This window comes from Salmo salar, chromosome 01, assembly GCF_965601325.2.
Source record: "Salmo salar chromosome 01, fSalSal1, whole genome shotgun sequence".
NCBI classification, from domain to species: Eukaryota; Metazoa; Chordata; class Actinopteri; order Salmoniformes; family Salmonidae; genus Salmo; species Salmo salar.
In genome coordinates this window covers 104,553,682-104,576,500 of record NC_138291.1, presented here as the reverse complement: position 1 = coordinate 104,576,500, position 22,819 = coordinate 104,553,682, and the positions used below count along the sequence as shown (strand labels likewise).

The following is a 22,819-nucleotide window of genomic DNA, read 5'->3' as shown; positions in this document are numbered from 1 at the left end:
AATTTCTAAGCAAACAGCTGGAGGCAGGGCTTTCTCCTATAGAGCTCCATTTTTATGGAATGGTTTGCCTACCCATGTGAGAGACGCAGACTTGGTCTCAACCTTTAAGTCTTTATTGAAGACTCATCTCTTCAGTAGGTCCTATGATTAAGTATAGTCTGGCCCAGGAGTGTGAAGGTGAACGGAAAGGCACTGGAGCAACAAACAGCTCCTTGCTGTCTCTGCCTGGACGGTTCCCCTCTCTCCACTGGGATTCTCTGCCTCTAACCCTATTACAGGGGCTGAGTCACTGGCTTACTGGTGCTCTTCCATGCCGTCCCTAGCAGGGGTGCGTCACTTGAGTGGGTTGAGTCACGGACGTGATCTTCCTGTCCGGGTTGGCGCCCCCCCTTGGGTTGTGCCGTGGCGGAGATCTTTGTGGACTATACTCGGCCTTGTCTCAGGATGGTACGTTGGTGGTTGAAGATAACCCTCTAGTGGTGTGGGGGCTGTGCTTTGGCAAAGTGGGTGGGGTTATATCCTGCCTGTTTGGCCCTGTCTGGGTGTATCGTCGTACGGGGCCACAGAGTCTCCCGACCCCTCCTGTCTCAGCCTCCAGTATTTATGCTGCAGTAGTTTATGTTTCGGTGGGCTAGGGTCAGTCTATTATATCTGGAGTATTTCTCCTGTCTTATCCGGTGTCCTGTGTGAATTTAAATATGCTCTCTCTAATTCTCTCTCTTTTTCTCTCTTTCTTTCTCTCTCACGGAGGACCTGAGCCCTAGGACCATGCCTCAGGACTCCCTGGCCTGATGACTCCTTGCTGTCCCCAGTCCACCTGGTAGTGCTGCTGCTCCAGATTCAACAGTTCTGCCTGCGGCAATGGAACCCTGACCTGTTCACCGGACGTGCTACCTGATCCAGACCTGCTGTTTTCAACTCTCTAGAGACAGCAGGAGCGGTAGAGATACTCAATGATTCACTATGAAAAGCCAACTGACATTTACTCCTGAGGTGCTGACCAGTTGCACCCTTGACAACCACTGTGATTATTATTATTTGACCCTGCTGATAATCTATGAAAATTTGAACATCTTGGCCATGTTCTGTTATAATCTCCACCCGGCACAGCCAGAAGAGGACTGGCCACCACTCATAGCCTGGTTCCTCTCTAGGTTTCTTCCTAGGTTCTGGCCTTTCTAGGGAGTTTTTCCTAGCCACCGTGCTTCTACACCTGCATTGCTTGCTGTTTGGGGTTTTAGGCTGGGTTTCTGTACAGCACTTTGTGACATCAGCTGATGTAAATACATTTGATTGATTGATTGACCCCCCAGACACACCCCCACCCCAGTCCCCCCCCCCCCCCCCCACACCCCCTCCCCATATCCCCAAACACACACCACCCCCTCCGCAGTCCCCCCCCCACCAGACCCCTCAGACACCCCCCCCCCCCACACACCCCCACCCCAGACACACCCAGGCCTCCCCCACACAGCAGCTCACCTGCAGCAGGTAGTTCTGGCTCCCGTACATGACGTACTGCGGGGCCAGGCTGTAGATCATGAAGCTTGTGTGAAGGACAATCAGCAGTAGAATCATGCAGAGGAAGAGGAGGGCCTGGGGACGGGTTCTCTTGGGTCTGATCTTGTACAGCTGTCAGACAACACATTACAGTTAGATTAGTATGTCTGCTGTCAGACAACACAGTTCAGTTAGATTAGTATGTCTGCTGTCAGACAACACAGTTCAGTTAGATTAGTATGTCTGCTGTCAGACAACACAGTTCAGTTAGATTAGTATGTCTGCTGTCAGACAACACATTACAGTTAGATTAGTATGTCTGCTGTCAGACAACACAGTTCAGTTAGATTAGTATGTCTGCTGTCAGACAACACAGTTCAGTTAGATTAGTATGTCTGCTGTCAGACAACACATTACAGTTAGATTAGTATGTCTGCTGTCAGACAACACAGTTCAGTTAGATTAGTATGTCTGCTGTCAGACAACACAGTTCAGTTAGATTAGTATGTCTGCTGTCAGACAACACATTACAGTTAGATTAGTATGTCTGCTGTCAGACAACACAGTTCAGTTAGATTAGTATGTCTGCTGTCAGACAACACAGTTCAGTTAGATTAGTATGTCTGCTGTCAGACAACACAGTTCAGTTAGATTAGTATGTCTGCTGTCAGACAACACATTACAGTTAGATTAGTATGTCTGCTGTCAGACAACACAGTTCAGTTAGATTAGTATGTCTGCTGTCAGACAACACAGTTCAGTTAGATTAGTATGTCTGCTGTCAGACAACACATTACAGTTAGATTAGTATGTCTGCTGTCAGACAACACAGTTCAGTTAGATTAGTATGTCTGCTGTCAGACAACACATTACAGTTAGATTAGTATGTCTGCTGTCAGACAACACAGTTCAGTTAGATTAGTATGTCTGCTGTCAGACAACACAGTTCAGTTAGATTAGTATGTCTGCTGTCAGACAACACAGTTCAGTTAGATTAGTATGTCTGCTGTCAGACAACACAGTTCAGTTAGATTAGTATGTCTGCTGTCAGACAACACATTACAGTTAGATTAGTATGTCTGCTGTCAGACAACACATTACAGTTAGATTAGTATGTCTGCTGTCAGACAACACAGTTCAGTTAGATTAGTATGTCTGCTGTCAGACAACACAGTTCAGTTAGATTAGTATGTCTGCTGTCAGACAACACATTACAGTTAGATTAGTATGTCTGCTGTCAGACAACACAGTTCAGTTCATGATTACGTCTGCCGTCAGTTAGGTGATTACGTCTGCCGTCAGTTAGGTGATTACGTCTGCCGTCAGTTAGGTGATTACGTCTGCCGTCAGTTAGGTGATTACGTCTGCCGTCAGTTAGGTGATTACGTCTGCCGTCAGTTAGGTGATTACGTCTGCCGTCAGTTAGGTGATTACGTCTGCCGTCAGTTAGGTGATTACGTCTGCCGTCAGTTAGGTGATTACGTCTGCCGTCAGTTAGGTGATTACGTCTGCCGTCAGTTAGGTGATTACGTCTGCCGTCAGTTAGGTGATTACGTCTGCCGTCAGTTAGGTGATTACGTCTGCTGTCAGTTAGGTGATTATGTAGCTGTCAGGTAGATTAGTATGTCTTCCAGCTAGTTAAAAACAATAGAGAATGTCTCCTAGGAAGTGATAGAGACAGGAAACATGCAGTAATAGATAGTATATCTGCTGTCAGGTAGATTAGTATGTCTTCCAGCTAGTTAAAAACAATAGAGAATGTCTCCTAGGAAGTGATAGAGACAGGAAACATGCAGTTATAGATAGTATATCTGCTATCAGGTAGATTAGTATGTCTTCCAGCTAGTTAAAAACAATAGAGAATGTCTCCTAGGAAGTGATAGAGACAGGAAACATGCAGTTATAGATAGTATATCTGCTGTCAGGTAGATTAGTATGTCTTCCAGCTAGTTAAAAACAATAGAGAATGTCTCCTAGGAAGTGATAGAGACAGGAAACATGCAGTTATAGATAGTATATCTGCTGTCAGGTAGATTAGTATGTCTTCCAGCTAGTTAAAAACAATAGAGAATGTCTCCTAGGAAGTGATAGAGACAGGAAACATGCAGTAATAGATAGTATGTCTGAAAGATAATCATGGAGAAACAGTGAAAGCAGGTTCATCTACCACACATAGATGTAGCAATGAGATGAGACATAATGATACACATCTTCTTTTATGTGATTACTCTATGAACGGGCGAGTGTGTGTGTGTGCGCCTAGGTGTGTGTGTGTGTGGGGAGCTGTCCAGACCCGTATCCAGAAGAACCAGATGCCCATGTTCCTGATGCCGGCCATGGAGGTGAACACAAAGTACATGGTGATGACTGTGATCAGGACATAATCCAACGGGAACACCTGGGAAATATCAGGTCAAAGGTTAGAGACACAGAGAGAGAGACACAGAGAGAGAGAGAGAGAGAGAGAGAGAGAGAGAGAGAGAGAGAGAGAGAGAGAGAAAGACAGAGACAGAAAGAGAGACACAGAGAGAGAGAGACAGAGAGAGAGAGAGATAGACACAGAGAGAGAGAGTGAGACAGAGAGAGACAGAGAGAGAGACAGCGAGACAGAGAGCGAGACAGAGAGAGAAACAGAGAGAGAAACAGAGAGAGAAACAGAGAGAGTGTGATAGCTCCCAACTCATTCCTCTTCAACAGGGCATCATCCCAATATCCACACACACACAGAGCTGTGTTGAGATGGGGCAATTAGCAGCAGTAGTCTGCTATACTGTAACACTCTGTCCTAGCAGTAGTCTGCTATACTGTAACACTCTGTCCTAGCAGTAGTCTGCTATACTGTAACACTCTGTCCTGGTAGTAGTCTGCTATACTGTAACACTCTGTCCTGGTAGTAGTCTGCTATACTGTAACACTCTGTCCTGGTAGTAGTCTGCTATACTGTAACACTCTGTCCTGGTAGTAGTCTGCTACACTGTAACACTCTGTCCTGGTAGTAGTCTGCTATACTGTAACACTCTGTCCTGGTAGTAGTCTGCTATACTGTAACACTCTGTCCTGGTAGTAGTCTGCTATACTGTAACACTCTGTCCTGGTAGTAGTCTGCTATACTGTAACACTCTGTCCTGGTAGTAGTCTGCTATACTGTAACACTCTGTCCTGGTAGTAGTCTGCTATACTGTAACACTCTGTCCTAGCAGTAGTCTGCTGTAATACAGTAGGGGGAGTGCTGCCCGGCGTGAGGTAATACAGTAAGGGGAGTGCTGCTCAGCATGAGGTAATACAGTAGGGGGAGTGCTGCTCAGCATGAGGTAATACAGTAAGGGGAGTGCTGCTCAGCGTGAGGTAATACAGTAGGGGGAGTGCTGCTCAGCGTGAGGTAATACAGTAGGGGGAGTGCTGCTCAGCATGAGGTAATACAGTAAGGGGAGTGCTGCTCAGCATGAGGTAATACAGTAGGGGGAGTGCTGCTCAGCATGAGGTAATACAGTAGGGGGAGTGCTGCTCAGCATGAGGTAATACAGTAGGGGGAGTGCTGCTCAGCATGAGGTAATACAGTAAGGGGAGTGCTGCTCAGCATGAGGTAATACAGTAGGGGGAGTGCTGCTCAGCATGAGGTAATACAGTAAGGGGAGTGCTGCTCAGCGTGAGGTAATACAGTAAGGGGAGTGCTGCTCAGCGTGAGGTAATACAGTAGGGGGAGTGCTGCTCAGCATGAGGTAATACAGTAGGGGGAGTGCTGCTCAGCATGAGGTAATACAGTAAGGGGAGTGCTGCTCAGCGTGAGGTAATACAGTAGGGGGAGTGCTGCTCAGCGTGAGGTAATACAGTAGGGGGAGTGCTGCTCAGCATGAGGTAATACAGTAAGGGGAGTGCTGCTCAGCATGAGGTAATACAGTAGGGGGAGTGCTGCTCAGCATGAGGTAATACAGTAAGGGGAGTGCAGCTCAACGTGAGGTAATACAGTATGGGGAGTGCTGCTCAGCGTGAGGTAATACAGTAGGGGGAGTGCTGCTCAGCATGAGGTAATACAGTAGGGGGAGTGCTGCTCAGCATGAGGTAATACAGTAGGGGGAGTGCTGCTCAGCATGAGGTAATACAGTAAGGGGAGTGCTGCACAGCATGAGGTAATACAGTAGGGAGAGTGCTGCTCAGCGTGAGGTAATACAGTAAGGGGAGTGCTGCTCAGCGTGAGGTAATACAGTAGGGGGAGTGCTGCTCAGCGTGAGGTAATACAGTAGGAGGAGTGCTGCTCAGCATGAGGTAATACAGTAGGGGGAGTGCTGCTCAGCATGAGGTAATACAGTAAGGGGAGTGCTGCTCAGCATGAGGTAATACAGTAGGGGGAGTGCTGCTCAGCATGAGGTAATACAGTAGGGGGAGTGCTGCTCAGCATGAGGTAATACAGTAAGGGGAGTGCTGCTCAAATTGAATGTTTCATGTGTTCTCCACACTCTCGCCCTCACAGGAACGTACTCAAGAGAACGTCCTCAGCGAATGCACTCGGAGCATGGTAGTATAGAGCATGGTAGTATAGAGCATGGTAGTATAGAGCATGGTAGTATGCATATTGAGAAACACTGTAGGTGTGTGTGTGTGTGTGTGTGTGTGTGTGTGTGTGTGTGTGTGTGTGTGTGTGTGTGTGTGTGTGTGTGTGTGTGTGTGTGTGTGTGTTTAGGTGTGTGTTCGCTTCAGTGGGTCGTTCAAAAAATAATAATACATTTAAAAGTTTTGTGGGTGGAAAACTCTTTGAAAGTCATGCTGACTGAAAATGACTGTCCAATAAGTTGCTTGGCTGCACGTCACTGTGGAGGAAATGTTAATGCCTGGCACTTTGGCAGCTTTACACTCATAACTCCTACTGGGCTTGACATGCATTTTAAATAGTAGGATACACTGTGACCTTTACAATTCTTATCATCAGATCCTCCTACAAGCCAAACAGGGGCTGGATGATCTCATATAGCAGCCTAAGTTCTATATATGTCAACAACTCTCTCTCCCTCTATCTCTCAAAAGTAGTGCACTATGTAGGGATTAGGAGCCCAGGGTTTTGGTCATTCACATCACAGAGAAGACATTATGAATCCGCCAGTAATGTGGTGGTGATTATTCTCCTTCACCATGGGTCCCGGGGGAATAATATATTTTAATTAAAATATCCTACTCTAATTGCAAAAATCAATGGCCAGGACTTCTCTCTGGTAATGTCCCAAATGGCACCCTATTCCATATATAGCGCACTACTTTTAACCAGGGCCCATAGGGATCTTGTCAAAAGTAGTGCACTATATAGGGAATGGAGTGGTATTTGGGACCTATGCACTCACTAATACGTGATCTAATTAGCTGATTTGAGAACGATGACGTAGGGTGGCTATGGAACGATTATTTTCCAAGACACTGGAACACTTACCATTCCACTACTAACATCAAGTTAAAGTAAAATACATTGAACTACTCATTTAAATCTCTACCGAGCCACTTACCATTCCACACTTCTGATAAAGTAAGATCTAAAAGTAATGGAAAATGACTGGAAAATGGCTTGTACTTAATAATGTATTATTATGGTAAAAGATACTGCTTGACCCCTTGTGACCTTTACTGTTTTCGTAATATAATCCATTGTTCTAACGACATGGAGCATTATCCCACTGAGGCCAACGACATGGAGCATTATCCCACTGAGGCCAACGGCATGGAACATTATCCCACTGAGGCCAACGGCATGGAACATTATCCCACTGAGGCCAACGACATGGAACATTATCCCACTGAGGCCAACGGCATGGAACATTATCCCACTGAGGCCAACGACATGGAACATTATCCCACTGAGGCCAACGGCATGGAACATTATCCCACTGAGGCCAACGACATGGAACATTATCCCACTGAGGCCAACGGCATGGAACATTATCCCACTGAGGCCAACGGCATGGAAATTATCCCACTGAGGCCAACGGCATGGAACATTATCCATCAGAGGCCAACGGCATGGAACATTATCCCACTGAGGCCAACGACATGGAACATTATCCCACTGAGGTCAACGGCATGGAACATTATCCCACTGAGGCCAACGACATGGAACATTATCCCACTGAGGTCAACGGCATGGAACATTATCCCACTGAAGCCAACGGCATGGAGCATTATCCCACTGAAGCCAACGACATGGAACATTATCCCACTTTAAGGAAAGAGGGGCTTCAGTATACTCACAGGCTGCGCGCGCACACACACGGCATACGCATATACACACGCAAACACTTAAACGTTTTGTCATTTAGCAGACGTTCTTATTCAGAGCGACTTACAGTAAGTGCATTCATCTACACACACACACAAACAGAACTCACAGGCTGTAGAGTCAGCAGGAGTTCATTCAGAGGGTTGGTCAGGTTGGTGCCAAACACCATGAAGCCAGAAGTGATGCCAGCAGAGTGAAGAGCTTTGTCCAAACTGCAGAACAGAACAGACTAGTTTAGTTCTCTTCCAAGGAAATGATTGTTCACAGGCGCGTAATTTCACAGACACAAACCATTTCACATTAGTTAACAGCAAGTTACTATAACAGACACAAACCATTTAACATTAACAGCATGTTACTATAACAGACACAAACCATTTAACATTAACAGCACGTTACTATAACAGACACAAACCATTTAACATTAACAGCACGTTACTATAACAGACACAAACCATTTAACATTAACAGCATGTTACTATAACAGACACAAACCATTTAACATTAACAGCACGTTACTATAACAGACACAAACCATTTAACATTAACAGCATGTTACTATAACAGACACAAACCATTTAACATTAACAGCACGTTACTATAACAGACACAAACCATTTAACATTAACAGCACGTTACTATAACAGACACAAACCATTTAACATTAACAGCATGTTACTATAACAGACACAAACCATTTAACATTAACAGCATGTTACTATAACAGACACAAACCATTTAACATTAACAGCATGTTACTATAACAGACACAAACTATTTAACATTAGTTTAACCATGCATCATAAATCCATGTGAACTGTTATCAGATATGAGATATGACAGCACACTGAAACTTCTCTGGCTGCACTAACTACAATCACACTGTCAAGACCCTGCAACCTCTCTGGCTGCACTAACTACAATCACACATTCAGGACCCTGCAACTTCTCTGGCTGCACTAACTACAATCACACTGTCAAGACCCTGCAACCTCTCTGGCTGCACTAACTACAATCACACATTCAGGACCCTGCAACTTCTCTGGCTGCACTAACTACAATCACACTGTCAAGACCCTGCAACTTCTCTGGCTGCACTAACTACAATCACACATTCAGGACCCTGCAACTTCTCTGGCTGCACTAACTACAATCACACATTCAGGACCCTGCAACTTCTCTGGCTGCACTAACTACAATCACACTGTCAAGACCCTGCAACTTCTCTGGCTGCACTAACTACAATCACACAGTCAGGACCCTGCAACTTCTCTGGCTGCACTAACTACAATCACACTGTCAAGACCCTGCAACTTCTCTGGCTGCACTAACTACAATCACACTGTCAAGACCCTGCAACTTCTCTGGCTGCACTAACTACAATCACACTGTCAAGACCCTGCAACTTCTCTGGCTGCACTAACTACAATCACACAGTCAGGACCCTGCAACTTCTCTGGCTGCACTAACTACAATCACACTGTCAAGACCCTGCAACTACAATTACTAGAGTTGACGTCTGTTTGAATCATGAGTCTTACTAACAACACTGTCTGTGTGACTCATGAGTCTTAGTAACAACACCGTCTGTGTGACTCATGAGTCTTAGTAACAACACCGTCTGTGTGACTCATGAGTCTTAGTAACAACACTGTCTGTGTGACTCATGAGTCTTAGTAACAACACCGTCTGTGTGACTCATGAGTCTTAGTAACAACACCGTCTGTGTGACTCATGAGTCTTAGTAACAACACCGTCTGTGTGACTCATGAGTCTTAGTAACAACACCGTCTGTGTGACTCATGAGTCTTAGTAACAACACTGTCTGTGTGACTCATGAGTCTTAGTAACAACACCGTCTGTGTGACTCATGAGTCTTAGTAACAACACCGTCTGTGTGACTCATGAGTCTTAGTAACAACACTGTCTGTGTGACTCATGAGTCTTAGTAACAACACTGTCTGTGTGACGTGGGCCTGTACTATCTATACTAACTATTACTATTGTACCCAGAGACAGTAATACTTACGTGTTGTAGTAAATAAGAGTGACTCTGCGTTACATTTTTATGGCAGGTTAGGTGTACATGTGTCTACTTACTTTGAAATGAACAGAGCAACAACAAACAGCAGAGCGAACAGGATGAAGAAAATTCCCAACAGAATCTGAAGGAGAGACAGAGAGAGAAAGAGGGAGAGAGGAGGGAGGGAGAGAAAGAGAGGAGTGAGGGAGAGAAAGGGAGGAGGGAGGGAGAGAGGAGGAAGAGGGAGAGAAAGAGAGGAGGGAGAGAGAGAGGAGGGAGAGAAAGAAAGAAGAGAGAGAAAGAGACAGAAAGAAAGAGAAAAGGTGAGAGAAAGAGAGAAGATAAAAGAGAGATGTTATGTTGTTGAAGGTATCAGTCACAAGGGAAGTGTTAGATATTAATATCCTCCATGCTGTAGACTACATGCAGAGGGGACTGAAACGTGTTACAATGGAAACTCATGGGCCTTCAGACTTTAACCTAAGGGTCATGTCATTTGTCAAAGCATGGCCATATGGACTGGCCGGGCACAGACTGCCACTGCTGCCAAAGGTGACGGGGAGGCGAAACAGAGGCCCAGACCAGTGTGTGTGTGTGTGTGTGTGTGTGTCTGTCTGCTCGCCAGCCTTCCAGTGGCGCTTCTGGCCTCAGGTCAGCTAAAAATGTCACTTACCAACTTTGGCCACAAGGGAAAATATACAGTCAAACACATATGCCAGATACAGACACACACACACACACACACACACACACACACACACACACACACACACACACACACACACACACACACACACACACACACACACACACACACACACACACACACACACACACACACACACACACACACACACACAAACTTTCCGGGAAATTTTCCATGGGAAGTTAAGCCTGGGAATTTTGCTTAAATTCATCAAAAAAAGTTTGCTTATAACAGTGAACCTTTTTTATGGATACACAAGGCAATTCTAGGTCATGTGGCATATTTTGGTTAAACAATCCCCAATTCAATGGAATTGCAACCTTCTGCATTCTTCCATCACATGTGCAGTGCACTCTTCCATCACATGTACAGCTGATTCTCAAGATCTTGCACACTAATGAGATGCTATTGAGTCCACACTACTACACTGTCTGAGCCAAGGACTACATGCTTTCTGGTAAATTTTGATTATAATACAGGGTGGGGTGAATATATTTTATTTTACATACATTATTTTTTGTTAACTAGTAAATAGTAGCCTACAGCAAAGTGTGTTTAAATCATTTCTAACTTGTTAACAATTTATGCAAGTTAGTTTTTTCTACCATGTGGGTTTTAGCTTGCTTGAGCTTGCTAACTGAGGAGTATTAATTCACCTGTTTCCATACATGTTTCATTTTAAAAATGTATCTTATCTTACAAAGGAGTTGTTTAATCTAACTGCTTAACTATTTATCTGTACATGGAATTGTATTTTTATTTATTTTTTATACTTTTTTTCTAATCTTTACAGGAAAATGCCATGGGCACTATATGATGTGTGGAGACATTTCACTGCAGCTAATGTAGAAGGAAAAGCTGTGTACATTTGCAAATACTGTGCCAAATCATATGTGAAGAATGCAACAAAGATACAGAATCATCTGGCCAAGTGCATAAAGTTCACTCAGCGCTCACAACAAGCAACCTCTGACAAAAGTCCTTCTATTCGAGGTGAAAATGATGAATCAGACACCTTATCGATAGCAACAGCTCATGGTCCTCCTGGAATCAGAAGTTTTGATGACTCAATGGAGGAACGTAGTCAGAGAAATGCTGATGAATGTCTTTCTCGAGCTGTGTATGCAACTGGTTCACCTCTGATGCTCACAGGCAATGTGTATTGGAAGAGATTTCTCAACGTTCTTCACCCAGCATACACCCCTCCAACCAGACATGCTTTATCTACTCATTTGCTGGATGCAGAGTTCAACAGAGTTCAAGTGAAGGTCAAGAATATCATAGAGAAAGCAGACTGTATTGCAATCATCTCTGATGGGTGGTCGATTGTTCGTGGGCAAGGAATAATTAACTACATCACCTCCACCCCTCAACCAGTATTCTACAAGAGCATAGACACAAGGGACAACAGACACACCGGTCTCTACATTGCAGATGAGCTGAAGGCAGTCATCAATGACCTTGACCACAGAAGGTATTTGCACTGGTGACAGACAATGCTGTGAACATGAAGGCTGCTTGATCTAAAGTGGAGGAGTCCTACCCTGACATCACACTGTGATGCTCATGCATTGAATCTGCTCCTCAAGGACATCATGGCACTGAAAACAATAGATACACTCTGCAAGAGAGCCAAGGAAAATGTTAGGTATGGGAAGGGTCATCAAGTTATAGCAACAATCTACCTCACCAAGCAAAGTCAGAAGAATAAGAGCACCACATTCTGTTCTGAAATACATCAAAAAGCGTGAAGACTTCTGCCTGAAGCCCATACACGCCACAGTGTACATGTTGGACCCCAAGTATGCTGGCAAGAGCATCCTGTCTGGTGCAGAGATCAACAAGGCCTATGGTGTCATCACTACCATGTCTCGCCACCTTGGCCTGGTTAAAGGCAAGGTTCTTGGCAGTCTGGCGAAGTACACTTCCAATCAAGGGCTTTAGGATGGAGATGCAATATGGCAGTCGTGCTAACATATCTCATCAGCCACCTGGTGGAAGGGACTTTGTGGATCTGAGGCTCTTTCCCCTGTTGTCGCCATCATCCTCCAGATCCCACCAACATCAGCCGCCTCAGAGCGCAACTGGTCCCTGTTTGGAAACACACAACAAAGCACGCAACAGGCAGACCAATACAATGGTTGAAAAATTGGTGTCCATCCGAGCAAATTTGAGGCTTTTTGAGCCTGACAACAAGCATCCAAGTTACCACCTCGGAATATTCCCCAAAAATGTGCAACCCTACCCACATGGCACCCTAATCCACAACATGTAGTATCTCTGTAATAACCACGGCTGTGTCCCACATGGCACCCTAATCCCTATATAGTCCACCTGTTTTCACTAGGTCCCAGAGGGAATAGGGGGCCATTTAGGGTGCAGCCCCATCCCTTAGTGCACCAATCTCTCCTTCAGCACTACACTCCTGGTCTGTAGAAAGGATTCACCTGTCTGTCTGTCTGTCTGAGTGTGTGTCTGTCTGCCTCTCTCTGTCTGTCTGTCTGTCTGTCTGTCTGTCTGTCTGTCTGTCTGTCTGTCTGTCTGTCTGTCTGTCTGTCTGTCTGTCTGTCTGTCTGTCTGTCTGTCTGTCTGTCTGTCTGTCTGTCTGTGTGTGTGTCTGTCTGTCTGTGTGTGTCTGTCTGTGTGTGTCTGTCTGTCTGTCTGTGTGTGTCTGTCTGAGTGTGTGTCTGTCTGCCTCTGTCTGTCTGCCTCTGTCTGTCTGTCTGCCTCTGTCTGTCTGTCTGTCTGTCTGTCTGTCTGTCTGTCTGTCTGTCTGTCTGTCTGTCTGTCTGTCTGTCTGTCTGTCTGTCTGTCTGTCTGTCTGTCTGTCTGTCTGTCTGTGTGTCTGTCTGTCTGTCTGTCTGTCTGTCTGTCTGTCTGTCTGTCTGTCTGTCTGTCTGTCTGTCTGTCTGTCTGTGTGTGTGTGTGTGTCTGTCTGTCTGTGTGTGTGTGTGTGTCTGTCCGTCTGTGTGTGTCTGTGTCTGTCCGTCTGTGTGTCTGTCTGTATGTGTGTGTGTCCGTCTGCGTGTGTGTCCGTCTGCGTGTGTGTCCGTCTGCGTGTGTCCCCGTCTGCGTGTGTCCCCGTCTGCGTGTGTGTCCGTCTGCGTGTGTGTCCGTCTGCGTGTGTGTCCGTCTGCGTGTGTGTCCGTCTGTGTGTGTGTCCGTCTGTGTGTGTCCGTCTGTGTGCACGTTCAGCCTGCCCTTCGTTTTTCTCTCTATATTTTGATTGGCAGGGTATTGAAGAGAGATGGCCCTCGCCTATCATTTTTTAATAGAGAGAGAGGTGCCTCCATCCCCTCTGTGATAATGACCAGACAGTATGTGTAGAGATGGCTTGGTCAGAGGGTTCATCTGTCTGGATCAGTCATATAGTCTTTCGTCTGGCTGGATTGCCAGATGGGTGGGGATCGCCATTATGGGACAAGTCAAATAGTTCCATTGTGCCAAACAAGCTCAATCAACCACAGATATAGTATTTTCAATGATTTGAAATAGTATTTGAAGCCAGGTCTGCTCTGCACTGGGATCAGGGCTTTATCTGTATCAGACAGGAGATGGTACCGGGAGGCTACTGTATGTTGGCAATGTCGTTATACTGTACTGTCTGTGTGTGTGTGTGTGTGTGTGTGTGTGTGTGTGGCAGGGTTGTGCTACAGTACAGTGTGTTTTCATTAGGAGTATCTCAGGTGCCGTGTATTAATTTCTTCAAACCGTCTCTAAACCCCACCACAAGGCCTTTGGCCCGGCACAGAGGAGCAGACTAAACCCCACCACAAGGCCTTTGGCCCAGCACAGAGGAGCAGACTAAACCCCACCACAAGGTCTTTGGCCCAGCACAGAGGAGCAGACTAAACCCCACCACAAGGTCTTTGGCCCGGCACAGAGGAGCAGACTAAACCCCACCACAAGGCCTTTGGCCCGGCACAGAGGAGCAGACTAAACCCCACCACAAGGCATTTGGTCCGGCACAGAGGAGCAGACTAAACCCCACCACAAGGCCTTTGGCCCGGCACAGAGGAGCAGACTAAACCCCACCACAAGGCCTTTGGCCCGGCACAGAGGAGCAGACTAAACCCCACCACAAGGCCTTTGGCCCGGCACAGAGGAGCAGACTAAACCCCACCACAAGGCCTTTGGCCCGGCACAGAGGAGCAGACTAAACCCCACCACAAGGCCTTTGGCCTGGCACAGTGGAGCAGACTAAACCCCACCACAAGGCCTTTGGCCTGGCACAGTGGAGCAGACTAAACCCCACCACAAGGCCTTTGGCCTGGCACAGAGGAGCAACAGTAATTCTACAAGTTGAGCTGTATTGCAGTGTTGACAGCAGCCTCTGAGACACACTTCAAGGCTGTCATTGTGTTCCTCTTTACATAGTGTTCTATTGGTGTGATGTCACATCTTCCAGGGAACGTTAGTTGCCAGGCAACACAATGTTAGTTACAGGAAGGTAGGCCAACAAATGACATTATTTAAGTAGGTTTATAAAGACAATATAGGTATAGATAGTTTATAGTTTTTAGTTTAAGTTTATACATCTGTAACAAACACTGATTGTTATTTTGAATCCTGCAAAATAGCGAGCTTGTGTTACCGAATAGAGTAGGCATAAATGCTGAATTGTGCGCCATGGAACAAAGACATCTCCGCTATCTAGACTGAGGCTGTATTGAGGCTATATATCTGAGCATGGACTGGGGCCCTATATTAAACGTTAATGATCACTGCAACAGCCCCACACATGCAGATACAGCAGACTACCTGGAGCAAGGACAAGTGATTACTGCTCTACATTCACCTCTACAGACAGACAGACAGCCTGGGTGGCTGAATAATACATCCTGGTGCATTTAGCTGGCTTCCTGTGTGGTGTTCATCTCCTAATGGCACATTCTGATACACCAAGATGATACCAAGAAGCTCTGTTTCTGTCCAAGATCACCCACCGACCTCATACAGACAGGCACAGTATGGACATGCTGGTGGGCAGACATGAGTGGGTGTGAAGGTAAATGTTATTGTCTGAGGTGAAGTTACATGGTTATCAGCTAGGCTAATTAACTAATTATCAACCAATTAGTGAATTAGGCCTCATTAAAGTCTCTCTAGGATCATTAGGGAAGCAGATGACAGTAAATACAGTCAAAATGCAATACAATAACATCCATCAAGATGAATGAATCAGATTGAGTTCATTAGGGTCACTCACAAACACGCCTGTCTGTCAATCATCCAAATGTATTTATGAAGCCATTTTAGCACCCGTACAGGTTACGTAATGCTTTATAATGGCCTAGAACCCACAACGAGCAAGCAGCAGCAGACTGACAGACCGACAGAAAGGTTGCAGAAAAGTACTGCTGTGACCGACACACAGACAGACACTAAGGCATTAAAGAAACCATAGGAGAAGCGAGTGCAGGGCTCTACGCTGGCCTTTTTAACAAGGAGCACGTGTGTGCCTATATTGAAAAATGGAAGCGCACACAAATACATTTAGGAGCACAATAAAAAATATTTGAGGTAATAAAGCTAGAATCCTTCATTTTTCTAGGCGCACTGGTGCTCCTAAATAAAATGTCCAGGTTGCACAGCAAAATATTTAAGAGCATATGCAAGTAAAATGGTCGCACTGAAGAGACCTGGTGTGTGAGAGAAACAGAGACATACCGGTAGGTAACTCTGCTCTGGAATGATCCCTGCCTGGCACTTGGTGCTCCCAAAGAGCAAGAAGTAGCCGTTTGAGAGACAGACAGAAAACAGACATACAGGTCACAAGAAACGGTCCTTGATCCCATTCCAGTCAGATTTCACCGCATTGATGTGATCAAACACATCTGGTGTAATATAATCTAACACGCCTGGCGTAATATAATCTAACACGCCTGGCGTAATATAATCTAACACGTCTGGCGTAATATAATCTAACACGTCTGGCGTAATATAATCTAACACGCCTGGCGTAATATAATCTAACACGCCTGGCGTAATATAATCTAACACGCCTGGCGTAATATAATCTAACACGTCTGGCGTAATATAATCTAACACGTCTGGCGTAATATAATCTAACACGCCTGGCGTAATATAATCTAACACGTCTGGCGTAATATAATCTAACACGCCTGGCGTAATATAATCTAACACGCCTGGCGTAATATAATCTAACACGCCTGGCGTAATATAATCTAACACGCCTGGTGTAATATAATCTAACACGCCTGGTGTAATATAATCTAACACGCCTGGTGTAATATAATCTAACACGCCTGGTGTAATATAATCTAACACGCCTGGTGTAATATAATCTGTTACATGTTACGTTTTTCTTGTTCCCCATTTTCCCCTGTTAGTGTGTTTGTCTTGGGCATTACAGGTGTAGCGAGTTGCGGCTAACGATGGTGGGCGTGGCTGTAGCTGATTACAGAGAGGATATCTGTTTGCCGTGTGAGAAGAGAAGGATAGCGAGGGGGAGAGAGAGAGGACACTTGTTTTTTGGTTTGATTATTGGTGTCAATTTTTTTGTTTGTGTTTCAGCCTGTCCTCCTGAGGCGCTCCACCCTACCTAGGTCCTGGAGAAGGGAAAAGGTAGATCTGCCCATGGGTGTACATTCTCACGTAGATAACCCATTGTTTTATACACTAGGTTAGCCGGGCGGGTGTCACCCTTGTATTTTTTATTGGAACCAGGTAGGAAAGTGGGTTAGGGTTTAGAGTGTGTTAGGAAGGATTAGGTGTGTAGAAGAGGAGGGACCTTTTGTTTATTTTCATTACTTGGACCCCGATCCCAAACATTCCCTTCTCTTACCTTCCCTTGTTGTGGTTTTGTTTCTTACTGATTTATTTATGGGTGTTTTTATATTGTTTATTTAACTAATTCACTAAACATCCCGAGGGTTAAAATTGAGTTCTGGTTGTGGTCTGATGTATTTATTGCTCATTGCACCCCACATTTCTTCCCCTTTTATCTGTGTTACCTGGTGTGTTTAGGCCCAGGCATTTACGTCTCCTCCTCAGACGAGCTACACCCGAGGGGAGAACGTAAGATGGGGGCTCATCCGGGATATTTATTGATCCAGCTTGTGCCCGCACACTAGGGTGGCTTGGGTGGTTGTTGTGTTGGGTGTAGTGTTTAGTGCTGTGTGGTAGTTAGGTGGAGAATTTAGAATATGGCCAACTTTAACCTGAAGTTTTTTCTGGATAACCCAACGTGGGAGGGTTTTGAGAATTGTAGGAGGGTAGATTTAGAGACTTTGGCAGACCATTTCGATATCTCCGTGCCAAGGGGTTTTGTTAAGGCGGCGGTAAAGACATTGGTATTAGCGGCGCTGATGGAAAAGCAGGTGTTGGTTTTGCCTCGGCCTGCGGTTGGAGAGGTGGTGGATGCTCTGGGTACCCCGTATAGGCCCGACGATGAGGTCGAGTATAAGGCCCCGGCCACCTTGCCTCGATTTGACCCTCTTTCTCCTGTGCCTACGGCTGTACATTTACAGATGGAGGCAGAAGAGCGAGCACAAATCCGAAAGGATGAGATGCGCCGACTGGAGTTGGAAGCCGAAAAGGACCTTAAGATAAGGCAGATGGACTTCGAAATGCGCAAATTGGAATTAGAGGTGGAGGTGGCGAGGCTGGCCGCTGTCCATGCCGTTTCCAATAGTGTGTTTTCCACTCCAGGATCTGCCTCTACCTTTGACATTAGCCGGCATATTGCTTTAGTTCCACAATTCCGTGAGTCTGAGGTTGACTCTTACTTTTGTGCATTCGAACGCATAGCAGTGGCTTTGAATTGGCCTAGGGACGTGTGGCCGCTTTTACTCCAATGTAAATTGTCCGGTAAAGCGCAGGAGGTATTGGGTACTCTTTCTCTCGCTGATAGTCTTAATTACGACATAGTTAAGGCTACTGTGCTCTGTGGGTATGAGCTTGTGCCGGAGGCTTATAGACAAAAGTTTAGAAAGCACTCCAAATCCTCTATAAAAACTTTTGTTGAATTCGCTAGAGAGAAGGAGTCTCTCTTTGACAAATGGTGCTCTGCGAGTAAAATCAATGCCTTTGAAGGTCTTCGTGAATTAATGTTATTGGAAGAATTTAAAAACAGCCTCCCAGAGTGGTTGGTTGTATACATTAATGAACAGAAAGTGTTAAAGTTATCTGACGCCGCAGTGCTTGCAGATGAATTTGTGTTAACACATAAAACGGTGTTTCCCACACACCGTAGTGAGACTAGACCGGTTGTATCCTCTTCTGTCTACTATTCACCCCGTTACTCAGGAAGTACACGGCTGAATCAAAAGGAGGAACGCGCATGTTTTTACTGTCATAAAGTAGGACACGTAATTTCGGAATGTACGTCTCTAAAACGCAAGTCACCAGCTTCAACCCCTAAACTCCATAAAAGTGTGGGATTGATTAAAGTAACCAATAAGAGCTCTGTAAAGGAGAGTCCTGAAGTTGTACTAAGTCGTCCTGATCAAATGTACGACCCATTCATATTTAAAGGCTTTGTTTCCCTGACAGGTGATTCTGGAGAACAAAAGCCAGTTTTGATATTGAGAGATACTGGTGCAGCTCAGTCTGTAATTCTCTCGAGTGTTCTGCCTTGGTCAGAAGAGTCTTATTGTGGCTCTAGTGTATTATTGAGGGGGATCGAAATGGGTTGTGTGCCTGTTCCGTTACATACTGTCCATTTGACTTCTGATCTAGTGAGTGGATGTTTCAGAATCGGTGTACAGTCCGAGCTTCCCGTGAATGGGGTTGCTCTAATCATGGGTAATGATCTAGCAGGAGGCAAAGTTGTGCCTGTGTTAGAAGTGCTAGACAAGCCTGATGCTCAGTCAAGTGCTGATGTTTTGGGAACTACGTTTCCCGAAGCATTTCCAGCGTGTGCCATTACGCGTGCGCAGTCACGTCGCTTAGGTACCATGGTAGACTTGGCTGACTCTGTGCTTGCACCTATGTTGAATGGGGAAGATATTCAGTGTTCTACTCCTGTGTTCCCAGTGAGTTCTGATCATGATGATGGAAATAAAGACAAGACAATGGCTTCCTCGGTGGACTGTTTAAGGTTGCCAGTTACTCGGGAGGAGCTAATAGCTGCCCAGATAGAGGATGTGGGCTTGGCCAAATGTTTTTCCTCCATGTTACCTTTGAGTGAGAAAAACAGGAAAGGTGTGACGTATTTCTTTGAGAAGGGGCTTCTGATGAGAAAATGGACTCCCCGTGCTGACTTAGAAAATGATTGGAGTTCCGTTTGCCAGATTGTAGTTCCTGCCCCGTTTCAGACGAAGGTGTTGTCCCTAGCTCATGATATTCCCTGGTCTGGTCATCTAGGGGCGACTAAAACCTACGACCGACTCCTCCGTCATTTTTTCTGGCCGGGAATGAAACGGGATGTGGCTCGCTATTGCCATATATGTAGTACTTGCCAAGTGGTGGGGAAACCTAAGCAGGTTATTTCCCCGGCCCCTCTCTGCCCTATTCCGGTTATGGGAGAGCCGTTTGAGAAGGTAATCATCGATTGTGTTGGTCCCTTACCCAGGAATAAGTCGGGTAATCAATTCTTGTTAACAATAATGTGCACTGCTACAAGGTACCCAGAGGCGATTCCTATGCGTAAAATCACAAGTAAGGCAATTGTGAAGGCGCTGATTAAGTATTTCTCTACCTTTGGATTTCCAAAAATTGTACAGACGGATCAAGGCACAAATTTTACATCAAAATTGTTTGGAAGTGTGTTGAAGTCCTTGTCAGTGTCCCATCAGATGTCTAGCGCTTACCACCCGGAGAGTCAGGGTGCGCTGGAACGTTGGCATCAGACGCTAAAAGCTATGTTGCGTAAATACTGTATGGACACAGGAAAAGATTGGGATGAGGGGGTGCCCTACGTGCTGTTTGCTATTCAGGAGACCGTACAAGAGTCTCTTGGGTTTAGCCCAGCTGAGCTAATCTTTGGTCATACCGTGAGAGGGCCTCTCAAGGTACTGAAAGAACAACTTATGGCTGATGATTCAGTGGGGTCCTCTACTAATGTACTAGACTATGTTAGTCAAGTCCGGGAGCGGTTGCATGACGCCTGTGCTGTAGCCAGAGAAAATCTGTCTTCCACACAAAAGAAAATGAAACGTCATTTTGATGTTAAATCTGTGTCTCGTTCTTTTCACCCAGGTGACCAAGTCTTGGTGTTGTTGCTGGTACCCGGCTCGTGTCTCTCTTCCAGTTTCTCTGGCCCATATGTAGTGGACCGAAAACTCAGTGATACTGATTATGTTATCAAAACGCCAGACCGTAGACGACCATTCCGGGTATGTCACGTTAACATGATTAAAGCCTATCTTGTTAGAGGTGGTATCGAGTCTCCCATTACCAGTGAAAAACCTGTTGTATCCTCTGTTGCTTCTGTGAGCCTGGTTACTCACCCAGGAGTCAGCATAAATGATGAGGACGGTTTGGTGATGCGGAATACTCCTGAGCAGTGTGCTCGTTTGTGTAATTCGGAGATGGTAGCGTCTCTCCCAACCCATTTGTTGCACTTGAATGATCAGCAGAGGGCTGATATTGAGTTACTAATCACTGATTTTCCGAGTCTCTTTCAGGATGTTCCCAGTCGTACCAATGTGTTGAAACATGATATAAATGTAGGTGATGCTGCTCCAATCAAACAGCACCCATATCGTGTGAATTCAATCAAGAGAGGAGTGATGAAGAAAGAGGTAACTTATTTACTGGAAAATGAGATCGCAATCCCCAGTGGCAGTCCTTGGAGTTCCCCCTGTCTGCTGATTCCAAAGCCTGACGGGACTCAAAGATTGTGCACTGACTACAGGAAAGTGAATAATGTTCCTATACCTGAATCATTCCCTTTACCTCGTATGGATGACTGTATAGACACCATTGGATCGGCTGCGTATGTTACAAAGCTTGACTTGTTAAAAGGTTATTGGCAGGTGCCTTTAACCCCTCATGCCTCTGAGGTGTCTGCTTTTGTAACTCCTGACAGTTTCTGTCAGTACACAGTGATGGCTTTTGGAATGAGGAATGCTCCGGCCACGTTTCAACGTTTGGTAAATATTGTGTTGGCTGATGTTCCTGATTGTACTGCATATCTGGATGACCTGGTTGTTCATTCGACTACCTGGCTTGATCACCTGAGCACATTGAGGGCTGTGTTTGCACGCTTGGCCAACGCTTCTTTGACCCTTAACTTAGCCAAATGTGAGTTTGGAAAGGCAACTGTTACATATTTGGGTAAAGAGGTGGGTCGGGGTCAGGTGCGTACCATAACAACTAAGGTGGATGCTATCACCCGGTTTCCTGCCCCTGCCACTCGCCGAGAATTACGCAGATTTTTAGGCATGACGGGTTTTTATCGTACATTTTGTAGGAATTTCTCAACAGTTGTAGCCCCACTGACTAGGTTACTCAGTCCTTCAGTATCCTTTGAGTGGACCGCTGAGTGTCAATCTGCTTTTGACTCTGTAAAAGCACTATTGTGTACTTCTCCTGTTCTTTCTGCCCCTGATTTCCAGAAACCATTTAAGTTGGAGGTGGATGCCAGTTCAGTGGGTGCAGGCGCTGTACTATTACAGGAACACGATGGTCTAGATCACCCAGTTTGCTATTTCTCTCAAATTCAACAGCTGTCAGTCAAGGTATTCCACTATCGAACAGGAGACCCTGGCGCTGTTATTTGCCCTACAATTTTTTGAAGTTTGTTGGCTCCAGTGTGTTGCCTGTTGTGGTATACACAGACCACAACCCTTTAACTTTCTTGAGCCGCATGTATAACCACAACCAACGTCTTATGCGTTGGGCGTTGGTTATACAGGGTTATAATTTACAAATTCAGCACATAAAGGGTTCGGAAAACATAGTTGCGGATGCTTTGTCCCGTGCCTAGTTAAAAAAATAAATACTAATAGCACCAGGCATTGATAACTTTGCTGTTGTAGAAAAAAATATATATGTATGTAAGGGTTTTATCATAAACCCAGGGGTTTACGCTTTTTTGGGGGGGGGCGTGTTACGTTTTTCTTGTTCCCCATTTTCCCCTGTTAGTGTGTTTGTCTTGGGCATTACAGGTGTACCGAGTTGCGGCTAACGATGGTGGGCGTGGCTGTAGCTGATTACAGAGAGGATATCTGTTTGCCGTGTGAGAAGAGAAGGATAGAGAGGGGGAGAGAGAGAGGACACTTGTTTTTTGGTTTGATTATTGGTGTCAATTTTTTTGTTTGTGTTTCAGCCTGTCCTCCTGAGGCGCTCCACCCTACCTAGGTCCTGGAGAAGGGAAAAGGTAGATCTGCCCATGGGTGTACATTCTCACGTAGATAACCCATTG

At 45.5% G+C, this 22,819-nt stretch overlaps 1 protein-coding gene across 3 annotated transcripts in view; it reads right to left on the bottom strand.

Annotated features, from left to right (window-relative positions):
* The window catches only part of LOC106593427 (lysosomal cobalamin transport escort protein LMBD1), a 204,605-nt gene that overhangs the window by 57,673 nt on the left and 124,113 nt on the right, over window positions 1-22,819 (bottom strand). For 2 of the 3 annotated variants that reach the window (XM_045687124.2, XM_045687126.2), the window contains 4 exons: window positions 9,857-9,921; window positions 7,866-7,968; window positions 3,794-3,898; window positions 1,483-1,632 (listed from right to left, as the gene is read on the bottom strand). In XM_045687124.2, the coding sequence (XP_045543080.1) occupies window positions 1,483-1,632; window positions 3,794-3,898; window positions 7,866-7,968; window positions 9,857-9,921 (423 nt within the window). The remainder of the gene's footprint in view (window positions 1-1,482; window positions 1,633-3,793; window positions 3,899-7,865; window positions 7,969-9,856; window positions 9,922-22,819) is intronic. The other variant, XM_045687128.2, reaches the window with a different exon arrangement.